A 20,216-nucleotide genomic window follows, 5' to 3' on the forward strand; every position below is an offset into this window, starting at 1 on the left:
GTGCTTTATAGGCTTTAAAGGGCTTTCATTCAATTCTGGTTCTAGTATGATACCTGTTTCAGGTCTGAATACAGCACAGAAAATGAGAATACCAGTTTCCTGTTACAGAAACTGAGAATACCAGTAGGTAACACACTAAGTAACACTAGCTCAGAGGATCAAGAAGTAGCAATCATGTTAATTACACTTGCTTAAAGAGAATTAAAGATACATGCAGGTAAAGGTGGAACAAACAAGAAAAATGGTTTTTATACAAAGAAGACAAAGATAGTTAAAAATATATAACACATCAAAAGAAATATTCATGAATGTTTTTAAAATTTTAATTTGAATATTAGTATGTTTGCATTTGATTTTCTAGATACATTAAGGAACTTCTTTTTTTATTCTTGTTCATGTAGTGACACTATAACAGCTAATTAACCACAGCAAGGCTCTCTTCCTTCATTAGCCATATTAAAATGCATATCAGTAAGTCAACTACTTCATCAACATGGTTCAACACCCCTTGGATAGCTGGCCATTTCCTCTATATAAACAATAAGCTCTGTGTTGGATGAGTGTTCCCATAACTAAAGAAATATGTTCCTCTTTTTTCACTTCATCAGAATAACTGCACAGAACTACAAGCTGCTCTGAGGCCAAACCCACTGTAGGTGCCCTTCTCCTGGCATTTCCCTGCTTTTGTACAATGCTTCATCTGTTCTTCACAAAAGAAGAATGACACAAACCTCTTTCCCAAGGACATATCCAATGCAAACAAGTTATGAAATGTACACTTTATCTTCAAATCTATTCATATTTTCCATGCATGACAATATGCAAATACTCTCAACTTCACATGAAGTGATTTTTAAATACATATGTTTTTAAGGTCTCAGAACATCAAGGTCTTGCTTTATTTCCATGCACACCACTTTTCTTCATTCTTCTAATAAACACAAGCATGTAGCATAGAATCAGGAAGTCTTCACACTGGCTTTAATTAACTCATTAGGCACATAACCTTCAGAAAATTCTGCTTGAGAAGTCTATAAAAATAAGTTGTCAATTGTTCAGTGTCTTGGCCTCTTTGGTCTTCTTGGAGGTCCTGGGCACTCTGCTGCTCTGCAAAATGCACACAAGCTCTCTTATCTGTTATCAGCTTGGATTTTGTCTCAGAAGGCTCTGAAATCTGCTGTAGTTACAAGTCAGCCTGATGTGGCACTAAACTTTTCAAATGCTAAAATTAAACATCAAGCAATGAAGAGTCAGAAACACTAATAAACATATTAAAATAGGATCATTTTGAGACCGCTGCTTCAAACTGTGTTTTTCTGTGTTAATGTACACAGAAAAACCTCTAAACATGTTCCAACTGAAAACAGGACTAGCTCCATTGAAAAGAACTCAGAGATTTGAACTTGAATGATGCCAAGCTTTGTTTAGTTGAGAGAAACTCACTGCTTCCTGTGCAGCTTCCTGTGGAGAGGAAGTGCAGAGGGAGTTCTGTGCTCTTGTCCCTGGCATCCAGAGAGAGGACATGTGGGAACAGAACCACAGAATCATAGAATGGCTTAGGCTGGAAGGGACCCTAAAGATCATCAAGTTCCAAGTCTCCTGCCCCGGGCAGGGACACCTTCAACTAGACCAGGTTGCTTAAAGTCCCATCCGGCCTGGCCTTTCACACTTCTAGGGATGGATCATCCACAATTTTTCTGGGCAAGTTGTTCCAGTGCCTCACCCCCCTCACAGTAAAGATTTTTTTCCTAATATCTAGTCTAAACCTATTTTCTTTCAGTAGGAAGCCATTCCCCCTTTTCCTGTTGCTCCATGTCCTTGGAAAAAAAAATCTTTTTCCATCTTTTTTGTAGGCTCCCTTCAGTTACTTCAGGTCCTGGAAGACTTCAATTAGGTAACTCTGAAGCCGTCTCTTTTCCAGGCTTTCCTGAAAATCCCAGTTCTCTCAGCCTTTCTACTCAGTAGAGGTGCTCTATTACTCTAATAATCTCGGTGGCTTCCTATGGACTCACTCCAGCAGGTCCATGTCCCTCCCATGCAGGGACCCCAGAGCTGATGCAGTGTTCCAAGTGGGTCTCACCTGAGCAGAGCAGAGGGGCAGAATCCCCTCCCTCCCCTGCTGCCCACAGGGCTCTGGATGCAGCCCAGGACACGTTTGGCTCTCTGGGCTGTGAGTGCCATGGCCAGGGCATGTCCAGCCTCTCACCCACAGCACCCCAAGTCCTTCTGGGCAGGGCTGTTCTTGGTCTCTTCATCCGCAGCCTGGGTTGATTCCAGAGGTTGTCCCAACTCAGGTGCAGCACCTTGACCTTGCTCTTCATAAATCTCATCATGTTCCCATGGCCCACTTGAGCCTGTCCCCTAGTCCCCATCCTACTGTCCATCCACTCAAGAGCTGTGGACCAAGAGGCTGTCAGTGAAGACTGGGGAAAAACGTTGAGTATCTCCACCTTCTCATCCTCTGTTGTTACTGTTTTTCCAGCACTGTTTATCAACCTTCCTTTTCTGCTTAACATACCTGTAGAAGCTCTTCCTGTTATTTTCGGTGTCCTTTGCCAGGTTCAGTTCCAGTTTTGGCTTGGCCTTCATCTCTCCATCCCTACACAACCATTCTTCATCTTTATACTCTTACCAGCTCACCTGCCCTAGCTACAGCTGCCTGTGTGTTTGCTTTCCCAGCAGCACCCTAACTCACCCATGGCAGTCTTCTTGTCTTCCTTGCCTGATTTCTTGCTCCTGGGGATTGCTAGCTCTTGCTCACTATGGAAGAATTACTTAAAGATTTGCCACCTCTGTTCTCCTACCTTGTCCCTGAGGACAGCCTCCCAAGTGGTCTGACTATCTCCCTGAAGAACTAAAGTCTACTTTCCTGAAGTTCAGGGACCTACCTTTACTCCTTACCTGATTCCTCACAACGAAAACTACATCAAAACAAAACTAAAACACGTTGTCACTGCAGCCCAGGCTGCTTCCAGTCTTGAAGTCACCAGTTATCTTTGAGTTGGTGACCATCAGACCCCATATTGCATCCCCTCAAGTAGGGCTGCCCATTACCTGGCTCCATTCCAGGAGTCTCCTGGATTGCCTACAGCCCCCTGTGCTACTTTTCCAGCAGATGCTGGGGAGGCTGAAGTCCCTCAGCAGGACAAGAGCCTCCTGCAGCTGGAGCAAGAAGGCTTTGTCAAAAGGCTCCCCTTGATCAGGGACCTGTAGTAAACACCAGCCAAAGGGTTCCCTTTTTGCTTTGGCCTCTGATTCTTATCCACAAGCTTTCCACCTGCTCATGTCTGTCCCTCAGAGGCAACTATGCAGAACCAATACACTTCTTGATATAGAGGGCAACTCCTCCGCCTCACATTCCCCTCCTGTTTCTTCTGAACAGCCTGTAGCCATCAAAAGTCACACTTCAGTCAAAGGATTTGTCCCATGCTGCACTAGGGGAGGTAAGGAAGCATTTTGTTCCTGAAAGTCTCCATCTTCGTAGATATACAAATCTCCACAAGGTTCTGAGGAATCTGCTCCAGCTGGCTTTGCTTGGAGCAGGGGGAATAAACTGATTTCCAGAGGCCCTTTCCAATCTCAACTATTCCATGATTCAAATGCCACTCTGAACTTGTCTAAAAGACAAGACCTACTCTCAGTTGCTTAATTTCTTTAAGTTATCCCTTTACTGATGATGCGACATTTCAACTTTCTGGTCCTATTTTTGCAGTTTCTTCTTGTAGACTACTATTCAGGAAGCGTGCCAGAAAAAAAAAAAAAAAAGTGAAATAATTTCTTCCAGCTGAATTTAATTCACGATATATACCTTCTTAAAAACTGCTCATCCTGATAACAAATTATGGTCAGGACAGGCTGAGTATTACTACTGAAAACAAGAAGAAAGTATTTAATAGAAACTACCACATCAATACTGACTTCCTCTTAGATGTTCTCTTTTCCCTTTGTATTTCTCAGCATATGGTAATTGCCAAATGGAATGTAGTATAAATAAATGGAGAGACATGCAACAGAATGAACCAAACCACTGTGGCACAAAGCTCCACATAGCTATAAATAGGTTTCCTGGAGGGGAAATTAGTCTAAGTTGATACTAGATGGCAATTCAGTCAGCAATCTGTACTCATCAAAGGAGTAAAAGGGCAGCTGCTGAACAACTACTAGCCTCTGTTGTTAAAATATTTTAAGTCTGGAGGAAGCCTGAAAACAGAGCAGGTAACAGAGAAAGCTTGAAAACAGAGCAGGTAACACAGAATGAACCAAAACAAAGAAACACAGAAGATCAATATCCTATTGAGCTCCCGATAATCTGTGCAAACCCACTGTATAAGACTAAACAAAGGACTGCTTCTTTTCTTTTTAAGTACTGGGTTTTGAATAGGAGACTTACAAAGTAGAGAGGGGAAGCACACAACATGCTTGAAAAGTACATGTAAATATGCTACCTTTTCTGCATTTACACAAAATAGGCATAGTTAGTTACCTCTCGATTTCCACTTTCAACAAACTTAGGCTTTACAGTTGTTGCAGGTCTCATTGCTTCTACGGTTACTCCAGTGAGTTTTGGCTTTTTCTTTTTTTCTAAAGCAATATACAGTTCATATAAAAGATTTGTTGCAGCCCCATGCTGTCCTGTCATGATGTTTTGGGCCACTTTCTCATTAAACTCCACACCAAGGAGGTGAAGTGTGGGTTCCAGACGAGAAAAATTGTTAATTTTTGCATCTGCAACTCTATATGAATACAAACAACAACAACACAAAAACAGAACATAAACTTATTTTCAATTCCCAACTTGCTGCATTAAGCATGTTCTGACACTTATCTCATACCAAGATAGGAGGAGGAAAAAAAACCAACTCACAGAGGACTTCCTTAAATAATGTGTACACACTTTGGCTTAGGTTTTATACTGCTGTACTGGTAACTGCATTGATTACTATACATAACTTTTTGAAAAGACAAAGACCACACTGGATTATATAAATCCTGATACCTGTACACACAAAGTGCATCTAACAGCAAAAGCTAATCCTCAATTGCAGCTAATTGTATATCATCCACCACAAACACAGAGTTTGAATGAAGTGTCTGTATTAGGTGTATCAATCACTTGAGTTCTCACCAGTTAAAACATAAGAATTTACACCAAAAAAAAATCTGTGTTACCCATTAACCATTAGAACAGCTCAACATATTTTTTCTACAATTAAACAAAATGGACACACAGGTTAAAGCAGTGTTAAAAACAAAGTCTATGTTCTAAATGAGCAATTTACATTTGAAACTAAAACAGTGGCTTGCAGGCTAATATATCTCTTGATATGTAGATTCTCATGAAGAAGCACTCAAGATCAACAGATACACAGGGCAAAACCAAATAACAATAAATTATCAGCTCATAATTACACATTATATAATTAACACATCAAATTTCATCAAACAAATCCATAACTTCAGTCTGAGTCAGAAGATCATGCTTTCTATACTGCTCTATTGCTTGAGTTCACAATAGTTCGTTCACATGGACGAACAAGCTTTTGAGGTCAGTCAAGATCCAGCATAATTCTACAAAAATGTCTAATTTTAACTGAAGATCTTCTGGTAACACAGAATTTATATTATTTCTAGATGAAATTGTCCAGGAGCTCATTATTCTCACTGTAACAGTCCATGCCTTATTTCTTACACCCTTATACTGAACTGAAACTTACAACTATGAGGCATTTTTCTGCCATTGATTCAAGGTCAAGATGAGCCCTGTTGCCAGAAATCATCTGACACGCATTGAGAAGCTCTTAACATTTTTATTCTGTGAGGCTGACTACCTAGTACATCCCCAATTCTCTGTTCTTGCATTCCTTGAAGAGAAGAGGACCAGTTACAGTCTTCTAAGGACTCCCTCAGTCACCACAACCTTTCAAAGATAAGTGAGAGTGGCCCAGCAATGACATCAGCCAGGTCACACAGCCTGGGTGAGTATATGGTCCCATGAACTTGAATATTTCCAATTTATTCAAATTTTCCTTACACTGTTTCTTCTTCATGGGTAAATCTTCCTTTCTGCAAACTTTCCTGTATCTGGCAGGAACTTGGGATACCTCAGTCTTTTTCATGTCTCATTAGGGCCACGTTTTCCCCAGCCTTCCTTTTCTTGAGGAGATACCTGTAAAAGCCCTTCTGGCTGCCCTTCTGCCATAAGACAAGACCTTTTCTCCATGAGGGCAATCAACTATATTGAAAAAAATTGCCTGGAGAGGTCATATGGCCTCCATCCTTGGGGGTTTTTATGATCACACAGGATAAACAACTGTTGCAGATTTTCTTGTTAGTCTCAGGTGTTTGGGATTTCTGAGTGCGACTTTTATTTAGTAGACTAAGATACAGAAAGCATTAAATATCTCAGCCTCAGCATGGCAGACACTCATTTAAGAATCTGAGAGGTAGCCTGAAGAATGTAGCCATACTCTACCATCTTGTTAATGCAGGAAGACAACTAAGAATGGCCACTACAGAGGCAGGTCCTGTATCTTCCCTGCTGTCTCACACAGAGGGCAGCTTTTCTTCATCCTCACCTTCCCAGCCTGTCCGTCCTAAAGAATCTTTATCAAGCCATGGCAGTGCACCAGTCATAAGAGCTATCTCACTGCCTCACAGTAATTGCAATAATTACTCAACAAGTGCTCAAAGGCCTCCAATCTCTTCTGTTTGATGCCCATGCTGCATGCATTACTATATAGGCACTTCAGAGAGGCAGCCAGCTGTGTGATTTAAAAAACATTTAGAGTAATTCAGAAAAGGTGTAAATGCTTCTCCCATAATTCTGTCTTCTCAGCACATCCTTAATTGTGTGCATACATTTGGGGGTGGGCAGCCTCCTGCATTGTTTTGCTGCTCTTATTCACATCACCCTCCTCTTGCTTGCCAGTCTAGGCCATCACTTCCTCTCTTGAGAGTAATCCTTTCCATCCCCACTCATCCCTAGTTTAAAGCCATCCTCACCAGGTCTGCCAGGTTGTTGGCAAACATTTCCTTGTCCAACTTGGTCAGGTGGATCCCATCTTTTCCTAGCTGTCTTCTCTCTTGAAAGATGATCCCATGACTGTGAAAAGCAAATCCCTGCAGTGGATAGCAGCTGTACAGCCATTTGTTGACTTGTAGAACCTATCCACTCCTCATCAAGCCCATCCACCAGCAGCAGTGAGGAAACCAAATATTTGTGCCTTCATACCTCACACCTTTGGCTCCAGGTCTCTGACAGTATCCTTGGTGTCCACAGAGAAGAGCAGCAGAGATATTAGTGCAAGGGCTGAACAAATTTCTGCAGCTCTGGACTGAACCTCCAGCATGTAGCAAACCTCCCTTCGCTAGCATGTGAGCTCAGCAGATGGAATCAGCTGCAGGAAAGAGTCTCCCATTGCTATCTCCCACCTGTTCCTCCTGGCGCTCCAGTGTGGTTTAAACTTCACCAGCTCAGATGTTTAGCTACACTGTGCCACCAGCACTCATCTGATAACCACTGCAATGAACCTGTTCTGCACCTGCAGTTCAGCAGGTGGAGCAGACACCTTACTTTTCCTCATAGAAATCACCAGCTGCCAGTCATGTCCTTTTCCTAATGCACACCTGCCTGTCTCTCCCTCAGTGCAGCTGCAGGTCCAAGTTCCCCAAGCTGTATCTGCAGTGTCTCAGAGAAACTCCACTGTACTGACCTCATTCTGCAGCAGCTTGACTAGATAACACAGCCCCTCCATGAGTATCCACCTCTGCAGGCATAGCCACCACCTCCCCCTGATGAAGGCACTCCAGTCGGAGATGGGGAGAATTGACTCCTTTCACTGTAGGGGAATGCAAGTTGAGGCCTCTGACACTCTGAGTAGTTGCTCCAGTGGGTACAGGGTATCATGCCCTGTCATACATCACCATCTTTGCTGAGCACACATACACTGTCTCAGCAGAGTTTCTAATCTCTTCTTGCACCTGCTGAAGTGCATCCTCACTAAATGCACCTCCCTAATCAGCTGGGGGCAAGAGCTCAAAGCACCCTTTTACTGGGAAGAATTGAGTGAACTTGTTAGAAGCTGCTAGAGCTTGCTAGAAGAAATAAAACCCTCCTGAAAATATTTTTTTCCAGCGACAGCAGGCACTCTAAGAGTTACCAGGGGTTTTCCAATGTCCCAGAAAATCCCGAGAGATCTAGAAGTCCTAGAAGCAGAGTGCAAAAACTGCAGTGCAAAGCTGCTTTTTGTTGGCTGCCTTTATTAACTGTGCTCAACCTGCTTTCCTACAATTTGGTGCGACTTGGGACAGGAAAGAGTGTGAATACATTAGAGTGCAAAGAACATAAAAACAGAGGCTCAGCAGAAACAGGAAGATTTTGTATAGCCTAGAACTCTTGATGTACATGTGCATCACGGTCTGACAAAACACAATATAAGGCCACCTCATGAATTGCATTATCAATGTACCAACACTCACAGATCTGCACAAGATTTTTCAAACTCCCGCTTTTTAGTTCTTCTTCATCATAGATATTACACCAGATTACTTGTAAAGTTATAAATTCTGATATGATCTTCTGCCAGAGCTTCACTCTGAGCCTCATGTTTCTCCAACACCATTTCTGGCTCTACACTGCTCATGGGCAGAGTGCCACTATTCCTAATCTTGACATCCTTGAAAGGCTTTTTGAACCTTTGGTCTAACTTGTTACTTTTGTAGTTACAATCAAAATTTTCTTGTAGTTACAAGAAAATATAGTTATAATCATAATTTTCTTGAAGAAGTATGAGCAATCTTTCTGAAAATACAAAATCAATTCATGCATCCAACACATTTAGCTTTTGAATTACTGTAAAATGTTCTAAATCTCAGTAAGTTCTACATGATTTTCCCACTCTGCATTAGCAAATCCCAACTGAGAAAATTCATATTTTTGTCTATGTTGTAGAGAGATCTGTTACTTAAGAGATCTTTTATCCATATGTACTTACCTGCTCTTTGAAAACTGTTCAAAGTCATCCTGAAGACCATATTTGTGTAGAAGTTCTCCTAGGAGGTAGCCAGTAGAAAATTCTTCTGAAAATGATCCTGGAACTAAATTTGGGGGTTTGTTTGTTTGTCTCGGGTTTTTAAAATAAGATAATTAAAGGAATCCAAATGTTAATCTTAATAAAACTTATTATTGTGTTCTAACAAAATTGAATCCAAACTTCATTAAATAATTCAGAGGAATTTTAGGAGATAGATCTAGCAAAAACTGTTTTCAACTCACAAATAAGTATACTTTCTGAGTAGTTATTTTGAAACATCAGCTTTAGATAGTAATATCTAATTTTCAGTTCAAAAGCAAAAATTATAATAATTGTCACTGAGATTGTGACAATATCTATAAACAATAATTACTAAATTTTCCATACAAAATGCAAATGGAAAAAAAAAAGCTAGATATAGTATGTTTCTCTTCACACAATCACAGACTCACAGAATCACAGAATATGCTGAGTTGGAAGGGACCCATCAGAATCATCGAGTCCAACTCCTGGCCCTGCACAGAACATCCCAAGAGTCACACCATGTGCCTGAGAGCATTGTCCAAATGCTTCTTGAGCTCTCTCTGGCTGGTGCTGTGATCCCTTCCCTGGGCAGCCTGTTCCAGTGCCCAACCACCCTCTGGGTGAAGAACCTTTCCCTGATATCCAACCTAAACCTCCCTTGACACAACTTCAGGCCATTCCCTCAGGTCCTGTCACTGTCACCACAGAGAAGAGATCAGTGGTGACGATCATCCCTTCATTAGGATGTTGAAGACTGCAATGAGCTCTATCCTCAGTCTCCTCTTCTCCAGGCTGAACAGACAAAGTGTTCCTCAGTCAGTCCTCACACAGCTTCCTCTCCAGACCCTTCATCATTCTTTTGGCCTCTTGGCCCTCCTTTGGACACTCTCTAGTGGCTTAGTGTCTTTCTTACATTGTGGTGCCCTAACTGCCCCCAGCACTCAGTGTGAGGCTGCCCCAGAGCAGAACAGAGCAGAACAATCCCCTCCCTTGCCCAGCTGGCCATGCTGTGCCTGATGCCCCCAGGACAGGCTTGGCCCTCCTTGGCCCTGCTGGCACTGCTGACCTGTGTTCAACTTGCCATCGACCAGGACCCTCAAGTCCTTTTCCATGGTGCTGCTTTCCAGCATCTCCTTCTGCAGTCTATCCACACAACCCACAATCCATCCCAGGGGCAGCATTTGGCATCTGACCCTGTTAAACTTCATACAGTTGGTGATTGCATATCTCTCTAATTTTGCAGAGACTTTTTCTCCCTCCTTACAGAACAAATGTATTTCCAATGCCAGCAGAACACCTGCTGTTCAAAACAAAGAACTACTTTCCAAACCTATTAAAATATTTTTTATTCTCCAGAGTCCTTATTAGCACATTAAGTTTCAGCAGCTTGTATCTCCTGAGAGCATCTGCCCCTTGAGAAGAATTAACTTCAGCTTGAAAAATTTCAGGCATTGGAATATATTGTCCATGAAGGTGGAGGAGTCACCTAGAGGTGTTCAAGAGGCATCTGGATTTGGCGCTGGGTGGTGTGGTTTAGTGGTTCAGGGGTCTTACAGGGGCAGTGCTGGGCGCATGGTCGGACTGGATGGCCGGCCCGGAAGGTGTCCTCCAGCCTTGAACGATCTACGATTCAGCGGTCACTGCCTTGCACTAACCTCGCAACGAAGATTAAGAACGCACCAGCGGAGGCACGTGGCCGCGGGAAGCGAGCGGGCCCGCGGGGGGAGTGGCCGCGGGCGGACTCCTGACATGACGGCCCGGCCCCGACCCTGCTGCCCCGCCGACCCTCTGCCCCCGCGGCCCGGCCCTGCCCGTCTCCGTGCAGCGGGGCCCCACTCACCGAGGCGCCGGGAGAGCTCTACCTCCTGGTTCAGCCACTCGCACAGGAGCTGGGACATGTCGTGAGGCGCCCGGCAGCCGCCGCCGCCCGGCTCCGCGTCCCGTTGCCGCGGTGACCGCGGGCGGTGCCTGCTCGGCGGGGGCGGGGCGCGCGGCGGCGCGGGCGCGCAGGCGCGGCGGGCGGGCGGGCGCGCGGGTGTCCCCGGCGCGGAGGAAGGTGAGCGCGCGGCGGGGCGGGGCGGCCCCGGGGGAGGCGCTGGGCGGGCTGAGCTGAGGCTGAGGCGGGGTCGGCGCGGCGGGGCTGGGCTGGGCCCGGCGGCGGGGTAGCGCCGGGGGGCAGCGCCTGAGGGGAACGCCGGGAGTCGGTCCGCGCTCTACCCGCTGCCTCTGCGGGGCTGGAGGCGCGGAGCTGCCGCCCCGGGAGTGCTGCCTGCCCCGGCTGCGCGCTCCACGTGTGTTTGTTTAAACAGCTACGTCCCAGTTCCGCCCCGACCCCAGCAAGGTCCGTGTTTGCTCGTGAGCTGGTGCGGGTGCTGCAGGGCAGAGACCGAAAGGTTGGGAATCGGGAGGAATTTCGTCGGAGAAAGGGTGATCAGACACTGGGATGGACTGCCCGGGGAGGTGGTGGGGTCACCGTCCCTGGAGGTGTGCCTGGAAAGACTGCGTGTGGCGCTCAGTGCCATGGTCTGGTTGACCACGGCGGTGCTGGGGCACAGGTCGGACTCGATCACCTCAAAAATCTTTCCCAACCTGGTTGATTCTTGTGACTCTGCGAAGCGCAGCCTGGCGGGAGAAAGGAAATTAATCCCGGGTGGTTTTCCCAAATCCGTTCTCATAACAGCACACATTATTACTGTGCTGGCGCCGTGTGGGAAGGGGGAGGGAGAGCGAAGGAGTGCCGAGAGGAGCTCTGGCAGTCCGAAATGCGCGCTGCACACGCAGAGGGTGTTTTGCAGAGCGCTGTTGGTGTGCGGCTGGGAGCATCCCTGTGGCAGACAGCTGCTCGTGCGGCAGCCCAGCCTTTGGAACGAGCCTCGCCGAGACAGCCTTTGCTCGGCTTTTGTTGCCATTAAGTCATCTTTGTTTTAGAGTCACACTGAAACAACCGTGCGTGGTTCCAGTGCTCCTATTTGAGGCGTGTGTAATAAAACTGTAGAGCACAGGGAAGAGAACTGCGTCTGGAAAACGCAGTGCCCACTGTGGGTATTTAAATTGGCCTTTTTTTTTTTTTTTTTTTTTTTTTTTCTCGCGGGAAAGATATGCTGAAGTTTTCAAGTACCTTACATCGCCATACAGGATTATTTTTCCTACAAAATGCAGAAGCAAGGTGATCTAGTGGCTAATGACAGACAGACAAGCTAACCATAATTTTCAAAAGTGACAATTATCAACAGTTGACATAAGTTGGAATGTTACAGATTCTGTTCCTTGAGAACAAACAGAATTCCTCAGATTCAATCGGTGTGCTTTGACAGAGGGTGTGCTTTAAATCAAATTAAATCCTTGAGAATAAGAATAAATGTATAACTGACCAGGTATATATACGTCTTGAAAAGGTGTAGAATTAGTGGCACGCGAATGAGTGAAGTAAAAGAAATCTTCAAGAAAGAAGAACTACTTTTAGGACAGATGTTTCAATTAATATTTATGTTTTTTAAAGAGTCAAAGTTTTGCATATACCTGAAGTTATAAAAATACACATACTTTAGGGGAAGAAAAAAACCCTGGAATTGTTTATATTTTTATGATAATATTTATAGTGGGTGAATCTTCTATCAGAGTCAGGGAGAAAAGAAAAAAATATTTTAGCTTCATCATGGAACTTTTCCCATGGCTCCAAAAATCAATGTTTATATATACAGTTAAGTGTTGCTGCAAGTAGTCATTAACGTAAGCTTATGTTGATTTAAAAGATGCAAACCAGAATTGATTTATATTAAGTATAGAACTACTTTTCATATCACTTCTGACTTTGAAAAGCTGCTGTCTTTAGATCTACTTTTGTTATGGAATGTATTCCTTCACATTTATTATCATATTCAGTGGATTTCTAAACACCTGATTTTGTTTAAAGCTGACATGAGTTGTTCTGTCAGCTGAGATGACATAATAAAATCTTACCCAGATAAACTGGAATTACAAGAAAGATGTGGAATTTCATATTTAAATTCAGTAGTGGCTTGCTGTTTCATCTGTTTTGACTGTTAAAAAATTGATGTAGCTTTCTTTATTCTGAGAGTGATGGGATAATGCATTAATCAAATTTTACTTCATTCTTTCCCTGAATTAAAGAACTTGGAAAGATGTCTGTGTTCTGCACTGTGAAAGCTGAGTCCAAAGAGCATTTAAAGGAAAACAACTGCAGACAACAAGTAAGGTAAGTGTTTCCCTCATTCTACCCTAGCTGAAAAGACCTATATTTTTAAATAATGATTGTTTATTCACTGCACACTTAATTTTCTACTTCTTTGCTAGGAATGCCACTGGGAATATCCTGGACATTCCAAACTGATTTTTCACAGGACTCTGTAGTTTGGATGATACAGATTTTAGCTAGTAATACGGGGTTGTGGAGCACATGGTAATTTTTCACCTAAAACTCTGTCTTTATTTTGAAATTTGTGCGTCTTCTTGTGGACTTGCTTTGAACAAGGAGAGGATTGTTTACAGGCTGAATTTATAACAGTCAAAGGAATAGAAGACATCAGACAGCAATCTGTTGAGCAGAAATTGAAGTGTCAGGGATCATCTGTTACATTTCATTCCTTTTGCTTCCCTGAAAGAAATTGCACATATAAAGAACAAAAAAATCTAAGATGTAACCAAGCCTGTAGCTTTTTTGGACATTAGTTTTGAATAACATGGACATAATAGTTGTACACATAAAGAATAAAATAGCAAAATCCAGTTCTAAAAGTGAATATCAATAAACTATTTATCAGTTTATTGTTTATCCTCAGGATAAACAAGGACAATCAAAATACTTCTAAAGGACAATCAAAATACTTCTAAATATTCAAGATAAAAAACTGAAGTGGGAGTTAATTTGAAGGAACTACTGCAACTTAATATAACTAAGATTAAGAAAAGTCAAAAGAAGGAGTACCTGAATTCTCAAATTAAATTGCATTTAGATTGAAGCTGTGCAGACAGTAATAGCAGTAAACCGATACAGAGTAATTAAAGAATGTGTGGGTTTAGGAGTTTCCTCTTGTGCACCAAAATTTGTTCCTTCATCAACGAGATGGTTTATAAACATACTTATATATAATTTCTTTTACTTGTAATATTATGGTTCATAGTGTTTGCTTGTTTTTTCTCTTTTGTGGGAAGTTACAAAGAGGCTAAATAGCCTCCACTTCTAGAGCTTCTTTTCACTTTTCCCTCTCGAGTTTATTATTCATTTTACTTAATGGTGTTTGAATCACAGAATATTTTGAGTTGGAAGTTGGATCCACAAGAGTCATGAAGATCAACTCTTAAGCAAATAGCCCATGCTGGGATTGAATCTGCAACCTTGGCATCATTAACACTATGCTCTAACTACCTGAGCTAATCTCAGGGTATTTGTTATCCACTCTGACATATCAAGTGATCATGTCCTCTTTGATACTTAGCTTTGGCTTTATTCATCCTTCACAGATACTCTCTTCTGGTTACCTCTGGGTCCTCATGTGTGCACTGAGGACAGAAAAGGATCAAACTCTAAACAAAAAAAATCATTATCCTGAAATCTGTGCTTACCACAAGTTTCCACAGCTGCTTGCTATGTGCATTTTTCATCTTCACAGCCCCTGCTGGCTCTGAGAATAGCACTACCCTGGAAGCTTGTCTTGACTTCTAGCTTGGTTTTCTCTGGTGCCTCAGGATAACAGTTATATTGAGTCACACCCCATGTTGGTCTAATCTGGTCTCCTGTCCCTGACAATGATCAATAACAAGTTTGGGAGAAGAAATTAGGGGGAATCATACACTAAGACCTGTTAACATATACTCTGTTGCCATGCAGAACATTGTCCCTGCCATCACTGAATGTGGTGAAAGACTTTATGCATTGACATAAGCTAGTACAATTAACTTTTCCTTCCATGAACGCAAGCACACAGTTCTGAAACTCTGTAATTGTTTAATATTGGCAGTGGCCTGTGGCAAAGAACTCCATAACTCAGCCATTCCGTAACTTAATCCATTAGATTACCCTTCATTAGGCAAAGAATTGCCTTGTTTTGTCTATTTTGAGACTGCATCCTCTGCAATCACTCTAGGTGTTCTGTTATTTTTAAACATTATGCATCTGACTTGCAGGTTGAACTGATGCTTCAAGTGCTGTCTTGCTTCCAATAGCAGTTTAATAGATACATTTTATACCAGCATTGGCTGCCTGTCTTTATTTTCTCTCGGTCGTGGTTGTGGGGTTGTGCCTCTGGAAAACAGTAGTTCCTATGTCATATTCTAATCTTTTTATTATCTGCACAAACAATGCTAGGGTGTGAGTCTGCTGTACCAGTCCTGTAAAACAATTCCTTCATTTCAAGTAGCAGAACTAACACGTGGCCATACAAATGTGGCTGCATACAACATATGTGCAAGATCTGCATTTAGTGCTTAAATAATCTCTTTATATTTTAAATGAGTGGGTTCAAATACTGGTAATATATAATGAAGTCTGGAAAGTTACAGGTGTGCTGTGTGCAGGAAAATTGTAACTGGAGGCTTTGTTTTCTGTAGTGATAGTGGATTATTAGTATGTCAGTTCAGTTTGAGTAAATCTCAGTAAATTACTGGGCAAGATTAAGGCAAGAGAAGTGCAGAGAAGTTCTGGCACTATTAAGAGGGCAAAATGCTTCCAGCATGAGGAACAAGTGCAGTTGTATGGCTGCCTGTTGTTATGATTCTTTTTTGTACTGGTAACTAAGTAAGGAAGAAGATAATTTAATCTTCCTAAGCGAGATCTGTGACTTGCTGGTTGTGTCTGAGACAATATGATTCCATTTAGTTCAGTTATAGCAATTGCACATTTAAATCAAAGACTGCAGGATTTTTCAGCTTCAAGTGAGAATTCAGTGTCTGTAGTGTGATGTGCTTGGCAGGAATTACAGTCCACCATAGTGTTCAGTGGAATATGATATTGAATAATATTTGAAATACTACTGCTGTTTGGTTTAATTTGTGAAACTATTTAGAGACTTATTAGAGCAGAGGGAGGTTTGGTTTGTTTTTTGTTTGTTAGTTTGTTTGATTTTTTTCAAAGCCACTGCTGACTTTCATTGGAAGTTTTTGGAGAGATTTTGTAGCTTTACGGTAGACTGTTTCTTAGTAATTTCAAGAGCAAAGGAACACTACATATAAAGCATCAAAAAAGTAAAAGCTGAGTGTAAATGATGGAAAGAAAGAACCAAACTCCCTGACAGATTAAAACTTCACATAAGCAAAATAAATGGAAGTAGTAAGATCATTAGAACCTCTCTGAATAATGAGTACACACATTTCTTAAGCACACAATAAATTACAGGGGAAATAGAGACTGGCATGGAGATACAGCTTTAAACAAGGGTGTGAAAAAAAGGAATGAGGAATTAAGGACATTTTAATTTTGAAGGCTTTGCTGTGATGCCACTGACTTTCATTACCCATTTGTGCACATCTCATTCTTCTTAATGGTGTTTTTTTTTGTTTATTACCACTTTCTTTCCTGTATGGTAATTTTTTCTATCAGAAAGTTGAGGATTTTGGGCTGAGGATTCCATGCTTCCTTAGTGGGATAATAGGAGTAGTTAGGAAAGCAGTAGGCAAGGGGTAAAAAAAGTTTATGATTAGAGACTGGAATTGGACAAAGATTTGTTGAGTAATGTGACTGCTGTAGGTAGCTAGCGAAGAAGAAGGTTCCATTAGGAACAGAACAAAGGATCAAGGCAACACAAATTGCCTTGGTTTTTTGTCTTAAACAGAGCCTTGAAACACTGAGTCACTGTTTCTCTGCCTTAGGAAATTGCATATAAAACATACTGTCAGAAGATGGTTTTAGTCAACTCCAGTAATTACACACGTCCACACACATCTACATCATAAGACAGAACTAAAATTATGTGAGCGTTTTTCTTGTAGTCATTCTTTTATGTATAGAATGGCTTTGTGCTTGGTGTAGATGAATGAAAGCTCTCTCCAGTTGGCTGTTAAAAAATAAAAAAAAGTGGCAGTGAAGTAGTAAGTAAAGTTCAGATTGTTCATTTTTGTCATTCACAGTTTAATTTGTTTTCTGGCATAGTGTTTCTGCAAGATACAAATCCAGTTACTAAATCAGATTTTTCTTGGTAACTACAAAGTGTAAGTATACAATTTTATGGATGGATTACTTTGTGTACAGTGGTCTAAAATATTTTGAGTAGTAGTTAGAATACTCTCAAGGCCTTGTCAGCTATTATTTTATCTTTATAATTCAATAAATGCTTATTAACTGTGCACCATTTGTCCTACATTCTTTTACTGTGGCTTTTGTCTAGCGTTACTGAAGAATGTGTGTAATGTAATCCTCTTGGAAGTTATTGAAATGCAACTGCTTTTTCCTTCAGAAATAGTACGGTTTTTGTGTAGTAACAATTTTGTTCAGTTATGTTTTTAGAGTATAAAAATAATAATAGTCTGTCTGGTTTTGGAGTAGAGAAGGAATGCAAGTAAGCATAATGTAGCCAAATGATCTGGAATTTGGCTAGCATTCTAAGAACAAATGCCAGCACTTAAAAGCTTTGGATAGTTCTTTCTCATTATGTTGAATGAGGACATTGGTCAAGCGTGCTCTACATTGGAAGTATTCCTGGTAAAACATCAGGTTTTCAAAGTTGTTCTTTAATCCACAGTACTTAGCTAATTAGGGTAAAACTGATGATGTAAATAGTTAAAATCAAAGTGATTTTGATGTAGCTAGACAAAGGAGAGACTATTGGCTAACATGCCCAGTCGTTTCTGTTAACAAAAAATTAATGATACATCATGGCATGGTAATGCTAGTACACAGAATATAACTTCTTTTCTACAATAATGATTTATCTTTCAAGTTGCTCATTTCTTTCCTCTTATGCCAGTGTAATTTTGCTTTCAGGCTGATTCCAATACGTGTTTTCTTTTCTTCTTGATCCAATGGATGTTTTCTTTTCTTCTTGAGCGTAGGAGTTGCTGATAATGACAGGGACAGCATTGTGCTTCTGCTTAATGGCTATGGCAGTACAATTTTAACAAAATCCTTGAATTATTCATAAGCAATTTCTTATTTGATTACATGTCCTCTGACTAGAAGATTTAAACAGGAATAAACAATCTGCCTTAAAATAAGTAAAATTCTGTAAAGAAGTTTAATTTAATATAGAATGACTGAACACACAGGCCCGAGTGAAAGATACAGAAAAAAGCCATCCAATTGTTTGTGCTGTAAGTTGTGGCATAGATAAGCTTTTTAAACAGCTGACAGAAATTTAGCGACTTGCATGGTGAAGCACTGACTGCGTTACTATTACTGATGGATCACTTCAAATCATGAAACAATGTAAAAATTTATACAATTAAACCAGTAGTAAGCCTCTGAAACAGTGTGCTACTCTGCCTCTGATTTTCTCCAGCTGTCCTACCACTTATTCCCATTTCCAGCTCTTTTTGCTCTGTTAATTATTATTCTCTTCTGGAATCAGAATTATTCTTACCCATATATTTCTGTTTGTTTCCTTGTTCATGTTCCTCAGGTCTTCACACTGATGATGTTTTTTCCTTCTTCTTTTCATCTATGGTCCCAACCCTCCTGTCCTACTAAGGATGTACATGCATTTTGTTTTGAAAGTTATTTATACACATTCTGAATTACGTGTTCTATCAGATTTCTAATGTAGCAACTCTAATCATTCCCTTTTCATTCTTCATAGTGATGGTAGAAACTGTTCCTTAGAATTAGTCCTTAGGTTCAATGGCAAAAATTTATTCCTTTTGTCTGTTTGAGTCATGTGGAGAGTGGGAGGCCAAAACTACTTGGCACCTACCATCTGGGCAGCTCAGTGTCTTTGCAGATTACATTTTTAAAATTCCTTCCCGAGAGGGATAATAGATATCCTGCGTCATCTGCGAGAAATGTTGTATGAATGAGATTTAAAATTAAAACCAAAACAAAATCATGGTTGGGCTCTGAAGCACACACAAAAGCAGTTGTTGAATACATCAGCTTAAAAAAACCTAATGGCTAGATAGAATATCTATTTGTGGAGTACCTCAGGAAACTACTGATCATATACCTTCAAATTTGCATATTTATGTCCGTGTTCATGTGTATGTTGTGCCTTATTCCGAACATATGCTGTAAGTTCTAACTCATTGTACACAGTTTGTGTTTGAAGTCTAGCACATCTTGTTTTGCCCTTGGGTTTCAGAAGCTGTTTTTTCACCTTAGGATCAGCTACTTGTCAATGTGTTTATCTTTTTATGCAGAAATGAGTGCTCCCAAAGAAATTATCTCAATTACAAGTTCTTTTTTAGCAGCAGAGGAGCAGCATTTGTCAGAGTGAATCATTAACAATAATTGGAATGCATTCTTTTCTTCCTGCCTCTTCTGGAACCTTACTGAATTTGAAGCATCATTAATCTGGGTATGTACTCATGTATACCCATTTTCATTGTCAGTAAAGAAGTGGCTCTTTCCTCTTTTCACTGGTGGTTACTGACAGTAAAGCTCATTCTGCCCTTTGTTGTTTTATACCTCTCATCACAGTGTTACTTCTCTTTGGCAATGACAGATGCAGATGCTCAGGCTGCACTATTCAAAACCGCTATTTCAACTGCAGTTACAGTAGAGGGTACCTACTGGTATTAGATGTTTTCTTATACAAACACTGGTATGTGTTTGTATAAGAAAACATCAACAATTCTACTAGCAACAATGGTAAGTTGCTAGTAGAATTTCAGCTTTGTTTGTAATTCTGTTCAGTAGAGGATTTGAAGACTTCCTATAGCCTTGAATAGAATTCTTGCTGTTCATAACAATTTAATAAAATTTTCTTTCTTTTCCATTTCAAAAATTAAAATTTTCGCATTTTCTGGGACAAGAATTCGCTTGGATGGTATTTAATAAAATGTGTAAGTGAAGTCAATTTAATTTATCTTTTGGTCAGTTTACCATTGGACAGCAGCATTAAATTCTTTGCTTAAAGCTGATACCTGCTGCAGGCACATGATCAATACATTTTGCACACATCAGAAGAATCTTACAGGAACAGAATAGCCCTTATTTCCTCCACTTTAAGAGAGGTGTCTTTCTAAGATTTAGGTGTACGTTTTTGTTTTCTATGA

At 41.1% G+C, this 20,216-nt stretch overlaps 2 protein-coding genes across 5 annotated transcripts in view; one reads left to right on the forward strand and one right to left on the reverse strand.

The window, feature by feature from the left end:
* The window catches only part of SPEF2 (sperm flagellar and cilia associated 2), a 76,676-nt gene extending 65,651 nt beyond the window's left edge, over positions 1 to 11,025 (reverse strand). The window contains exons 1-3 of the mRNA XM_085041950.1: positions 10,897 to 11,025; positions 8,994 to 9,096; positions 4,484 to 4,733 (exon numbers count right to left, since the gene is read on the reverse strand). Coding sequence (XP_084898076.1) covers positions 4,484 to 4,733; positions 8,994 to 9,096; positions 10,897 to 10,954 — 411 coding nt within the window. The 5' untranslated portion in view covers positions 10,955 to 11,025. The remainder of the gene's footprint in view (positions 1 to 4,483; positions 4,734 to 8,993; positions 9,097 to 10,896) is intronic.
* Positions 11,026 to 11,252: 227 nt separating this feature from the next.
* Positions 11,253 to 20,216, forward strand: part of PRLR (prolactin receptor) — a 151,959-nt gene continuing 142,995 nt past the window's right edge. For 3 of the 4 annotated variants that reach the window (XM_085043468.1, XM_085043466.1, XM_085043469.1), the window contains exons 1-2: positions 11,253 to 11,540; positions 13,188 to 13,272. The gene's annotated coding sequence lies outside the window, so the exon portion shown is untranslated. Of the gene's footprint in view, positions 11,541 to 11,976; positions 12,095 to 13,187; positions 13,273 to 20,216 lie in introns of those variants that run through there. The other variant, XM_085043467.1, reaches the window with a different exon arrangement.

This window comes from Lichenostomus cassidix, chromosome Z (genome assembly GCF_008360975.1).
Source record: "Lichenostomus cassidix isolate B80296 chromosome Z, HeHo_3.0, whole genome shotgun sequence".
NCBI classification, from domain to species: Eukaryota; Metazoa; Chordata; class Aves; order Passeriformes; family Meliphagidae; genus Lichenostomus; species Lichenostomus cassidix.